At 45.1% G+C, this 18481-nt stretch overlaps 1 protein-coding gene across 1 annotated transcript in view; it reads right to left on the bottom strand.

The window, feature by feature from the left end:
* NSG2 (neuronal vesicle trafficking associated 2) overlaps positions 1–18481 on the bottom strand; it is a 175361-nt gene that overhangs the window by 17052 nt on the left and 139828 nt on the right. The window contains exon 4 of the mRNA XM_082255564.1: positions 8472–8582. Coding sequence (XP_082111690.1) covers positions 8472–8582 — 111 coding nt within the window. The remainder of the gene's footprint in view (positions 1–8471; positions 8583–18481) is intronic.

Below are 18481 nucleotides of genomic sequence, written 5' to 3'. Positions count from 1 at the left end.
GTCCCATTCTTGTCTAATACAGGCTTCTAATGCTCAACTGTCTTAGGTCTTCTTTGTTGCATCTTCCTCTTTATGATGCGCCAAATGTTTTCTATGGGTAAAAGATCTATATATATACACACAGTAGTGAACGACCGATATCGTTTTTTAGTTGCCGATACCGATATATTGCCGATTGCATATCGGTATCGGACGATATTGGCCGATATTTTCGCACATTTAAAAATTACCCAAAAAAACACAAAAATTGACAGAAATCTCTTAATAAACATGTTAATCTTTATTTATTAACATTTTTAACATTAAGTGCTCGTTCTTCACACCTTAACTGCATAAAAACTGATATGAAAACTTCAATTCCAGGGACATTTGCATTTCACATCCTGATTGTGCATTAATGCATAAAACTGACTACACTGCAGTAACATATTGCAGTGTGTGAGTCCACTACTGCAGCACTTTTATGATAAAAGTGCTGCAATAGTGGACTCACACACTGCAATATGTTACTGCAATGCAGTCTGTGCAAAACAGCTAGAACAAAAACTAGGCAACAACAACAGCTACACAAAATACACATACAGTGGATTGGATGGACTGGAGTCAGTGGAAGAGGACTACCTCTGCAGTAAGACACTGACTGCGACTAATGCAGTGCAGTCAGTGCAAAACTGCTAGAAAAAGAGCAAGGCAAGAGCTACACATGTCAAAGTTGATTGGACTGGAGTCAGTGGAGGACTACCTCTGCAGTAAGGCACTGACTGCAAATAATGCAGTGTAGTCAGTGCAAAACTGCTAGAAAAAGAGCAAGGCAACAGCTACACAATGTCACAGTGGATTGGACTGGACTGGAGTGAGTGGAGGACTACCCTCTGCAGTAAGGCACTGACTGCAACTAATGCAGTTCAGTCAGTGCAAAACTGCTAGAAAAAGAGCAAGGCAACAGCTACACAATGTCACAGTGGATTGGACTGGACTGGAGTCAGTGGAGGACTACCCTCTGCACTGCAGTAAGGCACTGACTGCAACTAATGCAGTGCCGTCAGTGCAAAACTGCTAGAAAAAGAGCAAGGCAACAGCTACACAAGGTCACGGTGGATTGGACTGGACTGCAGTCAGTGGAGGACTACCCTCTGCAGTAAGGCATTGACTGCAACTAATGAAGTTCAGTCAGTGCAAAACTGCTAGAAAAAAGCTAGGCAACAGCTAGACAGTGGATTGGAGTCACTCAGCGGACTACCTCTGCAGTAGGGCACTCACTGCAACTACAGCAGTCAGTGCAAAACTGCTAGAAAAAAACTAGACAACAGCTAGACAGTGGATTGGATTGTAGTCAGTGGACTACCTCTGCAGTAGGGCACTCACTGCAACTACAGCAGTCAGTGCAAAACTGCTAGAAAAAAGCTAGGCAACAGATAGACAGTGGATTGTATTGGACTCTTAACAGTAGGGCACTCACTGCAACTACAGCAGTCAGTGCAAAACTGCTAGAAAAAAAGCTAGGCAACAGCTAGACAGTGGATTGGAGTCACTCAGCGGACTACCTCTGCAGTAGGGCACTCACTGCAACTACAGCAGTCAGTGCAAAACTGCTAGAAAAAAGCTACACAACAGCTAGACAGTGGATTGGAGTCACTCAGCGGACTACCTCTGCAGTAGGGCACTCACTGCAACTACAGCAGTCAGTGCAAAACTGCTAGAAAAAGGCTAGGCAACAGCTAGACAGTGGATTGGATTGGAGTCAGTGGACTTCCTCTGAAGTAGGGCACTCACTGCAACTACAGCAGTCAGTGCAATACTGCTAGAAAAAAACTAGGCAACAGCTAGACAGTGGATTGGATTGGACTCTTGGCAGTAGGGCACTCACGGCAACTACAGCAGTCCGTGCAAAACTGCTAGAAAAAAAAAGGTAGGCAACAACTAGACAGTGGATTGGAGTGGAGTGAAGTGGACACTACTCGTTTCAGTACTCCCAGTTAAGTAGTAAAATATTATAATGCAGAAAGGGAACATTTCAGCATGTCCATGGTCACCTGTTAAAGGTCTTCTGTTTTGTTCAAACAATGCTGCAACTTTGTAAACATGCTCAGGGGTGGAAGACAGAGGAGCAGAGAGAGAGAGGTATCTTCTAGCATGGGAAGCAAGTCTTTTGTAATGTGTCTCATTTTCTCTCCACCACTGAACAGGAGGACTTCTTCTGTCAATTACGGCTTCTTTCAAATAGAGATGACGTTCATCATCCAGGCTCATCGTTGCAGATTCAGAAGAAATTGAATCCTCCGCATGAGGCCCCAATAAAACACAGAAAATGTCCTGAACAATTTGATGACGAAGCAGATTCTCTTCTGTTCATTGACGTATTTTTGGACATTTGTCTGTTTTTTCAGAATTGCTGCTCTTCATAAAAGTAGTGTTCTGGACTTTTCTTTTGGGCAGGAACCTCCTGCACCTCCATCTCTTCTGTCAGCCATTGTTTCGCCTTAGCCAATACATCATCTGAAGAGAAAGAATGGTTCTTGTATCGAGGATTCAAAAGACTTGCAAGCACAACATGTTTAATCTCTTCATGCTTCTCAAAACATATATCAAGTAAAGCTCTTTGGCTTGACAGACCATCATTTGAAAGTTGGAGGCTGTTGTGTGCCATGATGACACAGAGGTCTGACGTATCAGCAAGCCTCACTCCTTTAGGCATGTTTGCTCCACTGTCTCTAAGTTGCGCAACTGTGGTGCCTGTTTGGCTGGCTTGGTGTCACCCTGTTCTGGGTGGCTGGCTTGCAGGAACACTGTGGTGGCACTGGCTGGCTGGCTTGGTGTCACCCTGTTCTGGGTGGGTGACTGGCTTGCAGGAACACTGTGGTGGCACTGACTGGCCGGCTGGCTTGGTGTCATCCTGTTATGGGTGGCTGGCTTGCAGGAACACTGTGGTGGCTGGCTGGCTTGGTGTCACCCTGCTATGGGTGGCTGGCTGGCTTGGTGACTGGTGTCACCTTGTTATTGGTGGCTGGCTTTCAGTAACAGTCTGTCGTGTGGTGTGGTGTCGTGGCTGGTTGGCTGGCTTGGTGGTGTCACCCTGTTATGGATGGGTGGCTGGCTGGCTTGGTGACTGGTGTCACCTTGTTATTGGTGGCTGTCTTTCAGGAACAGTCTGTGGTGGCTGGTTGAATGGCTTGGTGTCACCCTGTTATGGGTGGCTGGCTTGCAGGAACACTGTGGTGGCTGGCTGGATTGGTGTCACCCTGTTATGGGTGGCTGGCTTGCAGGAACACTGTGGTGGCTGGCTGGATTGGTGTCACCCTCTTATGGGTGGCTGGCTTGCAGGAACACTGTGGTGGGTGGCTGGATTGGTGTCACCCTCTTATGGGTGGCTGACTTGCAGGAACACTGTGGTGGGTGGGTGGCTGGCTTGCAGGAATACTGTGGTGGGTGGCTGGCTTGCAGGAACAGTCTCTGTGGTGCCTGGTTGGCTTGCTTGGTGTCACCCTGTTTGGGTGGCTGGCTTGCAGGAACTCTTTGGTGGGTGGCTGAATTGGTGTCACCCTCTTATGGGTGGCTGGCTTGCAGGAACACTGTGGTGGGTGGCTGGCTTGCAGGAACACTGTGGTGGCTGGCTGGATTGGTTTCACTCTCTTATGGGTGGCTGCCTTGCAGGAACACTGTGGTGGCTGGCTGTCTTGCAGGAACACTGTGGTGGCTGGCTGGCTGGCTTGCAGGAACACTGTGATGGGTGGCTGGCTTGCAGGAACAGTCTCTGTGGTGCCTGTTTGGCTTGCTTGGTGTCACCCTGTTATGGGTGGCTGGCTTGCAGGAAAACTGTGGGGGCTGGCTGGATTGGTGTCACCCTCTTATGGGTGGCTGGCTTGCAGGAACACTGTGGTGGGTGGCTGGCTTGCAGGAACACTGTGGTGGGTGGCTGGCTTGCAGGAACACTGTGGTGGGTGGCTGGCTTGCAGGAACACTGTGGTGGGTTGCTGGCTTTCAGGAACACTGTGGTGGGGGGCTGGCTTGGGGTCACCACGTTGTATGGGTGGCTGGCTTGGTGTCACTCACTCACCATGGCCTGTTGTGGCTGCTGGTTTTCTGGAACACTGGTCACGGTGGCGGGTGGCTGCGGGTGACTGGCTTGGTGTCATCTGGGTGGCTGGTTGCTTGCTCACTGGGCTGGCACCCTGTTGTGGCGGGTGGCTGGGGCCAGGGCCTGTGGCTGGATGAATGGCTGGCAGCGTGACCGGACTGTACTGCAGTTGGCTGTAACACGAGGCTGTGGGAGGCGTGGGAGGCGGTCTTAAGTGGTGAAATGGCATTATGTACAGGCCGTGCAGGCGTGGGAGGTGGTGTTAGAAGGCAGAACGTGTGCGTGCAACATACGGAATGACATCACGAAAATATCGGCAATATCGGTAAATCAAAAGCTGATTCCGATATATCGGGGAAAGTCCATATCGGCCCTCGATATATCGGCTTTGCCGAATATCGGTCTATCTCTAGTATACAGTATGTATATATATCTATATACTGTATATAGATATATATATATATATATATATCTATAGGATCTAAAATTTCTGGACAAGCCATGTTGTAATTTAATGTTTTTAAAAATGACCTTTTCCTAAAAATAACATTGTTATCTAGACTCCTTTAGCCCCGATTTACTTAAGCTACAATCTAAAATTATCAGATTTGTTTGGGGCAGAAAAGAACACAGACTTTCTATGTTGTACCCCCCTAAATCCAAAGGCTGCTTACCAAGCCACCTAACTAGTCCAGCTGTCAACTGTATACTTACAGGGAGAGAAACCAGACTGTGTGCGTCCAGAAAAACAAGCTGGCTGAACATTTACCTACTGGGCAGACACAGAGTCTGCCCATACTGGTCCCAACCCTCTACAATTCACTAGCTGTGTAGGATAGACTGAGGAACAACACCGCTATTATTTCCTCCTTCTGTCCTTTTTAATAAGCTAGGATTCCTCCTGGGTCAGGATCCTAGGGCTTTTCGGTGGTGGTTAAATAAGGACTTATATAGGACTAGCCATTTTTTTACGCATAGAGGCCCCATTACCCTGTGTCATTATCAAGAGCACTTAAAAATGCCACCATCAGAAACTTTTAGATTTTTTTCAAATCTCTAATTTCTTACGCACCTTGCCTATAGACCCTGTGGTGGGTAATAAGGTCATGCTTTATGACAAATGGTGTACACAGGATATGCATGGGGGGGGGGGGGGTTCCACCATATATGGCCTTCTACTGGATACATCTGCTAAGCTTCCATATATGAGGGATTGGGATGCCGATTTGAATACCGATAAGGCATTAGGCTTATGGCATTCCCAATTCCAGAGGTCTCACCAGGGCATCCAGAATGCATCACTGATTGATGCTAATTTTAAAGTACTAACTGAATGGTGTATGGTCTTTACTCTGATTGATGCTAATTTTAAAGTACTAACTGAATGGTGTATGGTCTTTACTCGCCTGAACTCATCGGCGTTATGTTTTAAAAAGGTGATGTCAGTTGGAAGGCACAATGTTCCATGTTTGGTGGGAATGTCCCCAATTATGGGCTTGGAAAAAGGTGTTTTCCCTCCTGGGTGACAGGATCCTCAGCTTCACAATACCCAGATATAATGTTGTTAAATGAATCCATTGAGCACACCTCTTGAGCTACGTAGAGATTGGCATTCTTTATCTTCTTAGCGGTCTAGCTCAAAATTGCTTGGAACTGGAAAAAGACTTCAGTCCTGGTTTCTCAGGCACGGCAAAATGTTTCATGAATTAGCATAATCCAAGATTTACAAAAGCCTTTTGAAAATTTTTAGAGTCCCTGGGCACACTATGTGCACACTGAGTTAGAAGTCTTTTGAATTATGTAGTATCTAATCAGTAACCTTTACTGCCATTGGGATCCTTCTTCTCTCTTCTCTACCTTTCTCTTTCTTAGCTCTTATGCTATCTTTTTCCACTGTTTACGGCTCTGTCAATATTGTCTGGTGATCTGGCTATGTTAGAATGGTCTCCTCAAGTTTACAAACAAGGATAGTAGCTATATTTTGTGTATAGCGCATTTTTTTGGAATCTTGGAGTTTATTTCAAAATTAAGCTAATAAACTTTTATAAATCCTCTTTGTGTTTATAAGGCCAGAATATTGTTGTGTTGCCTGTACTTGTAATTGTATGCAAAATATGTACAACAATTGCTTTCTCTTGTTTTTACAATTATTACCTTTACAAAAAAAACATTAAAAAAAAAAAATAACTTTTCCTTTCTTAATCTGCAGCACTCTAATTTTCTGTAAAATTCAATGCAATATGCCATTTTAGAGGCATTTTAGAGGACTCTTTTCTGTGTAGATACCAATCTAATGTGCAGGTTGGTGTCAGTGGAGATGGGAATACAGTTTGTTTCAGGGGTTATTTAAAAAAAAAAAAAAACTATAAGATCCGGCATTTCTGGCAGTGAACTAGTCAATATGAGTTAGATCTTTAACTCAGGAAATCACTTCACTCATTTCTGGTTACTGTTTAGTGTACACTACTTTTATTACATTCTGAGAATAAAAGATGTTTACAGGGGTCTGACGTTAGCTCAACTTACTAGCACCCCAGTAGGCTTCTACTTTTAATTATATTTATTTTTTGGCCTCCTTGTAAGCAAGGAGAGCAGTTTTTGTTTTAGTAATGTCTGTTCTAGATTCTGCTAGTGCAGGATAAGCTACTTTCCCCTCCATTCCACTAACCTCTAGGATATAGTGGGGATATAGTAGGTGGAAGAGCTTAGACCCTGGCTTGCATATTCATGTCTCTTCAGCCAATCCCTGGTCAGGACAGTAAGTGACCAGCAGGGGGCTGAGGATATAAAAAGGCTGGGGCTTAGAACAGCTCTCTTGTTCCTGGGGGAGTAAGACCCAGCCTGAGGGCTTAGGCATCCTGGGAGATCAGCTGCAACATGCAAGAATGCATTTTGGGGTCCCAGGTCCTGCTTGGACTGGGGAACCTCTAGCCTGTCCTCCTGACCATATATACAAAGCTTATCTGAGGACCCAGGATACAGGCAATTAAGTACAGAAGCTGTCTGATACTGCAGGTAACACAGTATTCAGGGCACAGTGAGTACCAGCCTTTTTGGACTTTAGAGACATTCCTTTGCTTTACTCAGGAGTGCTTTTCACAGTACATACAGGACTTTACTCCTGTTGAGGAGTCACTGTTTGGAATCAGTTTATCCTTCACTTTAACCGGTTGCCGACCGCCGCACGACTATATACTGCGGCGGTCAGCCCCGGCCAGGCAGAGTGACGTATGGATAAGTCACTCGCCTGTCACTGACTTGCAAGCCAATTGCGGGTGGGCGTGCGCGCGCCGCGGCTCGTTCACAGACAAGTCAGTGCGTGTGACTGGCGGACTCGATGTCCGCCGGTCACACTACGATCGCTCCTGTGTAAACAAGCCGCCCGTCATTCTCCCTGTGTAAAAATGAAGATCAGACGGTTCTACTATGTAGAACCGTTGATCTTTGTTTTTACACCAATAGCAATGTCCCTGCACAGTTAGAAGCACGCCCCTAGGACACACTTAACCCCTCCCTGTCCAATAAAGTTAACCCCTTCCCTGCCAGTGTCATTTTGCCGTAACAGTGCATATATATAGCACTGATTACTGCAGTAATGTCACTGGTACCCCCAAAAGTGTCAAAAATGTCAGTCAAGGGTCCCATCTGTCCGCTGAAATGTCGCAGTACCGAAAAAAAATCGCAGATCGCCGCCATTATGCATTAAAAAAAAAACACCAAAAATGACAAAAATCTTTCCCTTTGTTAGTAAACGCGATAACTTTTGCGCAAACCAATCAAAATACGCTTTTTGCGATTTTTTTTACCAAACATGGGTAGCATAAAACAAACTGGCCCGAAAATGTTAAAAAATTTAGATTTTTACATTTTTTTTGGGGAATTTCATATAAAAAAATGTGAAAAATATTGTTATTTTTGCAAAATTGACGCTCTTTTTTTGTTTATAGTGCATGATCAAAAAATCGCACAGGTGATCAAATACCACCAAAAGAAAGCTCTGTTTGTGGGAAAAAAAGGACGTCAAATTAGTTTAGGTACAGCGTCGCACGACCGCGCAATTGTCCGTTAAATTCACGGAGTAAAAAATTGCAAAAAAACCCCTGGTCTTTTAGTAGCCAAATCCTCGGATCTGCTTTATAGTCCTCAATTACAGTTTGCTACCAGTTTTTTGGAGTATCCCAAGGCTCACCCTCACCCTACCCTGGTTCTTTCAGCAAAATGGACTGCAAAAAGACATGTACATCTTGTTTTGGACTGTGTGCCTGGCTGCTGTGTACCTATCAGGGAATGGAACCTGGGACCAAACGGATAGACTAGTCCTGGACCTGTGCTACACATATTCTCACATTTCATATCTAGAAACATATGTTTAATAACATTAGTAGTTTTTGCATACCTTGTAGACAAATCCATCTGGGCAGCTATGATCGTATGTGAAGGCTTTGTACACCACAAGGAACACTATGCAGGCGAGGAACGCAAGTGCCAGGCTTATCAGGATTGTGACCTAGAGAAAAAAAGATAAGTAAAATGTTATGTTCTTAAAGCCATGTGCAAAACTCACCTGTGAAAAAAAAAGGTCTGTGCTGTCACATACTAGATATAATTATTTGGTTATACTGATGTATTTATTTGGCAAATACTTCAATGGAAAAGATGTTGTTTTCGAGTGGCTGTTTTGCCCCTGGGATGGAAAACAGGGACATTGCGGTACTGAAATGATTACAATCAATAGGAGGAAATTGACAGCTTCCCTCTCACATAGCCAAAGAATGAAGACAAGTAAGCATCATTAGGGCCTGAGTGTTCTTTCTGATCTTCTTGGAACCTGACATCACTTCTTTCTTTGCATGGCCTTTTGATAATGCTCCACGAATTAAATTACACAGAGCATTGCAAGGTTTTCAAAGGATAGAAAGCTTTTCAAGAGGTTTGTACTTTCAGAACATCTGCTCATGAGCAGAAAAAGTTCTTTGAATCTGTCGATTAAGAGATCATATAAAACCGGAGAATCCACCCACCAGCACAAAAAAAGATGTCACATTCCTGCCCTCATAAGCCATTATTTGAAAACCCACATTTAACCCCTCCTACACTTTCTGAACTCACTTTACTGAATGATTCTTCTAATATGATAAGACCCGCCTACTTGTCCTATTTTTCGTTTTTCAGGGCATTCTGTCTCTGCCATTGGGAAATGTTCAACTCTAGTATGTTATACTACAAGGCATTGCTTGACAAACTTTCAGGTGCTCTTTCTTTGTGAAAGGCAGCGGACAAGCTGTGCTATTATAAAGATGGACATAAAGACTGAGAAAGAGTAGTTGCTTAGTACATTCCCTCTGAATTTTGTTAAAAAAAGTGTCTGGAAAACAACCAAAGTGTACGTCTGGAAAAAACATATTCAGTACATTTCTTCAATATATGCACATCTGCCCAGATCTTTTCTCTTGTGCAAGCACAAAAAAAAAATACCTGTTGATCTGCCAGAAATCAAGTATGCTCCTAACTTCCTGTAGTGAACCAACAACACTGCCTCTGCTACAATGAAATCCCAAGCAGCCAATTCTCCTATGCTAGGCTGCTAAATACCTCCCACCTTATAATACAGAAATGGAGAAAAGGGTCCAAAGGAGGAGAACTCAGACAGACAACAACAGTTTTGGCTAGAGAAATGGATGGTTTAATCTTGGGAAGCACTGATTCCATTTATTTTACAGCGAGTATGGGTACTGATACTTTTTTTTTAGTACTCGCCGATACCAATTACCAATACCTGCCGGCAACGGTTTTGTTTACACTTCAGCTGTCAGCAATGGTACAAAGCATTAAAAAGTTATTTAAAAATGAAATACTTTTTTTTTGTATGTTGCGCTTTTGTCAATGTGAAACGTATGAATATTTATTAAAGGTGTAAAAATATTAACGAATAAAGCAAGCAAAAAAAAAAAATATATAATGATTAATAGTTTTGTTTATAAAATAGAATTGAACAAAAAAAAATCAGCAGGAAAATAATATTTAAATGGAGAAGGAGAATAAGGAGTTAATTAGGGTTGACTAGAGTAAATTAAGGGTTAATAAGGGGTTAACAATTTCAATACTGGGCCCTTTCACCCCCTTCCTGTCCAGGCCAATTTTCAGCTTTCAGCGCTGTCCCACTTTGAATGACAATTACGCGGTCATGCAACACTGTACCTAAATTAGATTTTTATCATTTATTTTTCTTTTAGTGGTATTTAATCACCACTGGGTTTTTTATTTTTTGTAAAAAAAAAAAAAAATTAAATATAGACTGAAATTAAAAAAAAAAGATTCTCTTTTATATATTTTGTAAATAAGTAATTTTTCTCCTTCACTGATAAGGCTGCACTGATGGGCACTGATGGGCTACATTGATGGGCACTAATGAGGCGGCACTGATGATAAAGCACTGAAGGGCACTGATGAGGTTGGACTGATGAGGAGGCACTAATTTGCAGCACTGATGGGCACTGATATGCAGCACTGATGAGCACTGATAAATGGCACTGATAGATGGCATGGCTATGCAGCACTGATTTGCATCACTCATGAGCAGGCACTGATGGGCACAGAAAGGCAGCACTGACTGGCATTACTGATGGGCACTGATTGATACTGATTGGCATCACTGATGGGCACTGATTGGCATCACTGTTGGGCACTGACTGGCATCACTGCTGGGCACTAACTGGTATCACCGGTAGGCACTGTTGGGGCTTCACTGATAATCAAATTCTGATTATCTGTGCAGGTCTCCCCTGATCAGCTCTGTCAGTGTGAGGAGAGGAAAGCCGATAACGGTCATTTCCTTGTTTACATGTGATCAGCTTTATGTCCCAGGGCCAATCGCGGTGCTGCATGCCCCGCATGTGCGCAAGTGTGGTGAAAGTGGGATGACGTCATAAGACGTCGTCCCTGAACAAGAGCCACCTTGCGCTCGTCATTTGTCATAAGGCGAGTGGGAGGTGGTTAAACAGAGAAACATTTTTTTACTTGACAGGTTGCTTTAGGCTGCATTCACACTTGAGCGTAGCGTTTTACCGCGTTTTTTACCGCGATTTTACCGCGATTTTTACAGTGATTTTCAGGCATTTTTTTCAGGCGTTTTTCATTGACATCTATCAAAAACGCTGGTAATCAGCCCAAAAAGAAGCTCATGTACTTTTTTCAGCTACAGGCGTTTTGCAAAACACTCAGATGTGAACAGGGGCCATTTAAATGAATGGGGTTTTACTTGTTGGGCGTTTTGGAACGTTTTTTTTGAGCGTTTTTGGAGCTGAAAAACACTCAAAAACGCCCAGGTGTGAATGGAGCCTCTGAAGATTGAAGTTCATCCCTTTGATCTGTATATAAATAAACAGAAAGATACAAAATTAAACAATGTTTCTTTTTATCTTTCTGTTTTAGTGGCTGAGCAATGTTGTTGATAAACAGTGTCAGGCTGCTTTTTTTTTTTACAGCTCCGATTGCCGGGACTTTGTTTACACTTCAGCTGTCAAAGGGGATCCATGGGTTTTAGTAAGATTTTACCCCCTTCCTGACCAGGGCCTATTTTGCGATTCGGTACTGCGTGACTTTAACGGACAATTGCGCGGTCGCGCGACGCTGTACCCAAATGAAATTGACGTCCTTTTTTTTCTTTCTTTTGGTGGTATTTGATCACCTGTGTGATTTTTTGATCATGCGCTATAAACAAAAAAAGAGCGACAATTTTGCAAAAATAACAATATTTTTCAAATTTTTTATATGAAATTCCTTAAAAAAAATGTAAAAATAAATTTTTTTTTAACATTTTAGGCCAATCTGTTTTCTGCTACATATGTTTGGTAAAAAAAAATCACAAAAAGAATATTTTGATTGGTTTGCACAAAAGTTATTACGTTGACTAACTAAGGGAAAGATTTTTGTAATTTGTAATGTTCTTTTTTTAACGAGTAATGCCGGCGATCTACGTTTTTTTTGCGGGACTGCGACATTGCGGCAGACAGATCGGACCCTTGACTGACATTTTTTACACTTTTGGGGGTACCAGTGACATTACTACAGTAATCAGTGCTATACATATGCACTGTTACTGGAAAAATGACACTGGCAGGGAAGGGGTTAACTTTATTGGAGAAGGAGGGGTTAAGTGTGTCCCTAGGGGCGTGCTTCTAACTGTGATTGGATGTGGCTTTTCATGTAACAGCAGAGATCTACAGTCCTACATAGCAGGACCGTATGATCTCTACTGTTGCACAGGGGAGAAAGACAGGCGGCTTTGTTTACATTAGCCGCCTGCCTTTCTCCCAGTGTAACCGACGATCGCGAGTGAGCGGCAGACATCGGATCCGCCGCTCACACGCGCGGGGGGGGGTCCATGAGCAAGTGGGAGCACGCCTCCGGCGGCGCGTGCTCGCTCCCTAGAGCCTCACAGGCTAGCGACGTCACTTTGCCTGTGAGGGGCTGACTGCTGACCTAGATAGTCGTTAGGCAGTCGGCAAGTGGTTAACAACCGGTAACTCCCTGAGGAAACCAAGTGATCGTGACAATACGCGTGGAAGGCGTTGGATCCTGTGCATCTTTGGGTCCGATCCAGGTGTGAATTCAGGCAAAAATTCAGACCCGATTCGCACCTGAACCGGTGAACAGGGACACACTGGACCCCAGGCGCGAACCCGCGGCTGCATAGGTGTGAACCCGTCCTTAACAGGGACACAACTTTGATCAGCCCTAGCATCGTAGTGAAAACTTCAGTGAAAATATTTATGCACTCCAGGAGAATATAGGAAATCATTTAGACAAAATGTTGCTTTTTTTGGACTTAATTGTCTGGGCATTTTAAACAGGGAACAACTCTAATAACAATGAATGCATAAGTCATTTGTTCAACCAATTTTCTCCTGACCTAGTTGCTCTATCACACGTGAAGGTTGAAAAGAAGAGGTGAAATTCAAGTGGTGCTCATCAGTAGCTCTTAGCCAATTTATCTTCCTTTAGTTTCAGCTAAATTCTTTGTCTAGAACAATAATTATAACTATTTTATCTCTAATTTTAGCCAGAAGCAACTTATTCACCTTTTAAAACTAGACCTCTTATAGACCTCTTTTCTGCTCTTAGCACCCTTAAATATATATCATTTATATGTACCTAGCCTGAGCAGGGCACTCTTGGACATTGGCCAATGCATAGAAGCATATGGAGTATATCAGGCCATGAACTTTCTCTACACATTCCAATATCAGAATAAAATATTATTTCAGTGGGCTGTTACCAAATGACCCAGTAAGGCATATGGGGTTAATTTACTGTGCAAGTTCAGTTGCTTTAGAGCTTAGCAAATCAGGAAAAGCTTCACTTTACAAAGAATATCCAATCACATGCAAGGGAAATTAAAAAAAAAAAAAAAAAAAAAAAACAGCATTTTGTTTTTTCACATGATTTAATGATGGAAGTTAGCAGAGTTTTCCCTCATTTACTAAGCTCTGAAGCAAGTGTGCAGTCTATTTCACTTTAGTAAATCAAACCCACTGACTGTTAAATGTCTGGTCTTATGTCACTTTGCATCAAGCTAGCTAGTCTCTTTTATCATCACTAAATCACACGACCAAGCACTGAAACACAGGTCACAGAGAGATAATGGCAATAAAAGTGTTTGTTACCCCAGTATTTCATATTCCTGATATGTGCCTGCTGTACCATTTACGTGTATGAAAAAGTATCCTGTTTTCTTTGTATTGCTTCATTTGTGTGAAATCCCTGGTGTTCCTGACAGTGTCTCTTCTTTCCTATTAAAAACTGACCACACTAAACAGGAGAATACAGCATGGTCAGTTCTCTAGCTGTACTGGGAACTCAGCCTGCTCTCCTCCAAAGATCAGACTTGTCCTGACACCCCCCCCCCCTCACTGGGAAGCTCAGTATACTGTTGCTTCTTCTCCCCCAGCTGAGAACAGAGGGAATGTAATCACTTATAAAAAAGGGGGGGGGAATGTATTTAAAATGTATTTTTTTATCTATACACAAATGTGTGCCTTTCATTTTTATTTTACACAAAATGGGTTGTTTTACAGGGTGATCATTTACAATCACTTTAGGTAATTTAGATAGTATTCACCATCATGGGCTATATAAAAAAAAAAAAAAAAAAACTTGCCAGATATCATAGCTAGTCTAGAAACCTGACTTGTTTTTCTAGCAGACTAATGAGCTTGTCTATTAGGTCCCTTTCATACGGGCTGTCTGATCCTGTCCGCCTGTCAGTTCTTCAGGCGGACCGGATCGGATGCTCCATGCAGCCATGGGCATCCGCAGAACTTTTTTCGGGGGGCATAATTTTAAGGTCACCCGTGCTCCGCCCCTTTTTGACAATATCATGAAGGGGAGGGGCTTAGTGATGATCACATAAAGCACAGGCAATGTACTCATCCTGCTGCCTCTGGTCTGGTGCATAACCCACCAATATCCCATTCCCTAGGATTAATATCCTTCCCTTCAAATCAACATGTTGTGAGTTAGTGGCAGTGCCCCTGACTGTGTCTTATCTTGCTATTAGTTCTACATCTTCGAACAATCAATTAGACTTACTCTTCACTGCCACCGTTCACGTGTGTCCAAACTCCCGCTGCTTCTCTCCTCCACAAGCCGCAACTCCGCCCCTCCTGACTGACATCAGCAGGGGATCCTCGGCCCAGCATGGGGCACACAGTAGGGCATATCATGGAGCACACAGTAGGGCATATTACAGGGCACACAGTAGGTCATGGGACACATCACAGGGCACACAATATGGCACATCATGGGGCACACATCAGGGCATAAGGGCACACAGCAGGGCATGGGGCACACAGCAGGGCATGGAGGGACACAGCAGGGCAAACAGTAGGGCATATCATGGAACACACAGTAGGGCATATCCCAGGGCACACCGTAGGTCATGGGACACATCACAGGTCACATAGCAGGGCACACAATATGGCACATCATGGGGCACACATCAGGGCATGAGGGCACACAGCAGGGCATGGGGACACACAGCAGGGAGATGGAGACACACAGCAGGGAATGGGGGCACACAGAGCATTGGGGCAGACAGCAGGGCATGGGTGAACACAGCAGGGAATGGGGGCACACATTAGAGCATTGGGGCAGACAGCAAGGCATGGGGCAGACAGCAAGGCATGGGGGCACACAGCAGGGCATGGAAACACACAGCAGGGCATGGGAGCACACAGCAGGGCAATGGGGGCACACAGCAGGGCATGGGGGCACACAGGGTGATGGGGGCACACAGCAAGGCAATGGGGGAACACATTATGGCATGGGGGCACACATTACGGCATGGGGTACACTTCACGGCATGGGGGCACACATTACGGCATGGGGACACACATTACGGCATGGGGGCACACATTATGGCATGGGGGTACACATCATGGCATGCGAGTACACATCATGGCATGGGGGAATACATTACGGCATGGGGGCACACATTATGGCATGGGGGCACACACCACGGCGTGGGGGCACACACCACGGCGTGGGGGCACACATTATGGCATGGGAGTACACATCATGGCATGGGGGCTTACATCACCGCATGGGGGCACACATCACCACATGGGAGCACACATCACCGCATGGGGGCTTACATCAGGGCAATGGGGACACACAGCATGGCAATGGGGGCACACATCAGAGCAATGGGGCAATATCAGAGCATGGGGGCACACAGCTGGGCACATAGCAGGTTGCTGGGCAGATAGAGGGACACGGGACACAGGACACACATTAGAGCATGGGGGCGCACAGCAGGGCATGGGGGCACACAGCAGGGCATGGGGGCACACAGCAGGGCATGGAGGTACATAGCAGGGCATTCGGGCACACAGCAAGGCAAGTGGGAACACAGCAGGGTTATGGGGGCACACATTAGAGCATGGGTCAGACAGCAGGGCATGGGGGCACACGTCACAGTAGGGGGGCACACAGGGTGATGGGGGCACACAGCAGGGCAATGGGGACACACAGCATGGCAATGGGGGCACACATCAGAGCAATGGGGCAATATCAGAGCATGGGGGCACACAGCTGGGCACATAGCAGGTTGCTGGGCAGATAGAGGGACACGGGACACACATTACAGTATGGGGGGACACAGCAGGGCATGGAGGCACACAGCAGGGCATGGAGGCACACAGCAGGGCAATGGGGAACACAGCAGGGTTATGGGGACTGACAGCAGGGTATGGGGGATCACATTAGAGCATAGGTCAGACAGCAGGGCATGGGGGCACACATCACAATATGGGGGCACACAGCAGGGCAATAGGGACACACAGCATGGCAATGGGGGCACACATCAGAGCAATAGGGCAATATCAGAGCATGGGGGCACACAGCAGTGCAATGGGGACACACAGCTGGGCACATAGCAGGTCACTGGGCAGAAAGAGGAACACAGGACACCGGGCACACAGCAGCATACAGGCAGGCTGCGCTTTCCTCCATGCAGAGTAGCGTGGGAAGCAGCTTTCATTAAACCTCTCATGCCACACTCCTCCCCACTGCACCCTCCTCTCTTCTTGTTCCTCCGAGATGATGACCAATACAAGCACCTGTGGTGGATGGGAGGGAAGGAGGGGCCAGTGGGGAAGAGCTCATCACGAGACGTCTATTTACAGTTTACACTTCAGTCTTCTAGCAGGGAGCCGGGACCCGATTTACCCGTCATCTAGCTGTGATTGACGGGTAGCTCGAAGTGAAAGCTGTCATGGGGCCCCCTACTGGCTCTGAATGGTCAGTCCACACCTGGGCAAGAGAGAGAGGAGCGAGCCGGAGAATCACTTGGCGGTGATTAGAGCACCGGCCGCCGCACAGGCAGGAACACTGTGTGGATTAACACAGATATAATGGGGAAGGAAGCTGAAATTCCAGGGGGGGGGGGGCGCTCGTCTCCCCCTTGCCCCCCCTTGCGGACGTCCATGCATGCAGCCCTATGGAATAGTAGATGTTAGCGGAGACATCTCCGCTGACACCTGCTGCTATCCAATCCGATCCTGTCCGTGAAATCCAGATGTATGAAAACCCTATTTTCCTACATCCGGATCTTGCATAAGATCGGAAGAAAACGGACAAGCTGTCCGTTCTCATCCGATCTCCCATAGAGGAGAGCGGGGCTCTGAAAGCTCTGTCTCTGCACACAGAGCGGAGATGGTGGAGTCATCCGCCTGCTCAGCGGGAATCGGCAGATCGATCCCCGCTGAGCTAAACAGACTCCGTTGGGCGCACCGCCCGTGTCAAAGGAGCCTTACTCTGCTCTCTTCTACTATCAATATTTTCATTGTTAGCACATTAGCTTTTTTAAGAACTGATTGGCAGCTTGTGATGCCTGTCCTCTCCCATACTGAGCTGTTCTATACAGGAGATTGGAAAAAACAAATATCAAGTCAAATTCAGGTATTAGTTGCCTTTAAAAATACTCGTAGAGTGATTGTAAATAAAAATTAGAAAAAAAAAACAGGTTTATATTTACCTGCTCTGTTCAATGGAATTAAACAGAGCGGCACCAAACCTGCTCATGTCCCCTGCCACTGCCCCTGGCTCCTCCTCCCTGGCGAGTGCCCTCATGGGAAGCTGATTTCTATGGGGGCACATGCATGGGCTCGCTTCAGAGTCTTGCTGCTTGCACCTATTGACAAAGAGTGGGACTCAGGCCCTGCCCCCTGCTTCCTTGCCAATGGCTCCCACTGCCTCAGCAAAGCCAGCGAGACCCGGGAAGTGAAGGGAGTGAAGAGCTGCAGACGTGCAAAACGCTTGATCAAATGAGGGCTCAAGTAAGTAAAAATGGGGAAGTGAGGGGGGGTATTAATGATGCCTAAACATTTTTTAGCCTAATGCAAGGAACGCATCAAGGTACTGACTTAACATGAACACTTACCTGCAAGAATTGTTGTTTATTTTAATCTGCCTGGAGTTAAGCTTTAATATATAGACAGTGTAGCATTAGATCGCCAGAAAAAATTATGTTTAAAGCTATTTATGTGGGTAGCTGAACATATGTGTCTTCTGAAAACCCAAGGAAAATCTGCAGGCTGCATATTGTTAAACTACAACTAACAGAAACAGATTGATGAAATATGTATAACTGAATACAATGATGCAGGCTTTTCCTCAATGTGTCTGCGCAGTTTGGTTTCTTAGCAAAATGCAGGCTTACCACAATAGTGAAAATCAACTCAAAGTGTTTGGTTGCTCTGAACAAAAAAAAAAAAACTAATAATGAATCATCAAAGGTGCAGTTACACAAAGTTCATAAAAATTAATATAACAGTGCTGCGCCACTTGAATAAATGTGACTAACGAATAGAAATAGAAATCTGTACAACCGTGCACATCAATAGT

The sequence above is a fragment of the Pelophylax lessonae genome (assembly GCF_965119305.1).
Source record: "Pelophylax lessonae genome assembly, chromosome: 4".
Taxonomy (NCBI): Eukaryota; Metazoa; Chordata; class Amphibia; order Anura; family Ranidae; genus Pelophylax; species Pelophylax lessonae.
The sequence above is the reverse complement of the archived record's forward strand: the minus strand, read 5'-3'. Positions and strand labels throughout refer to the sequence as shown.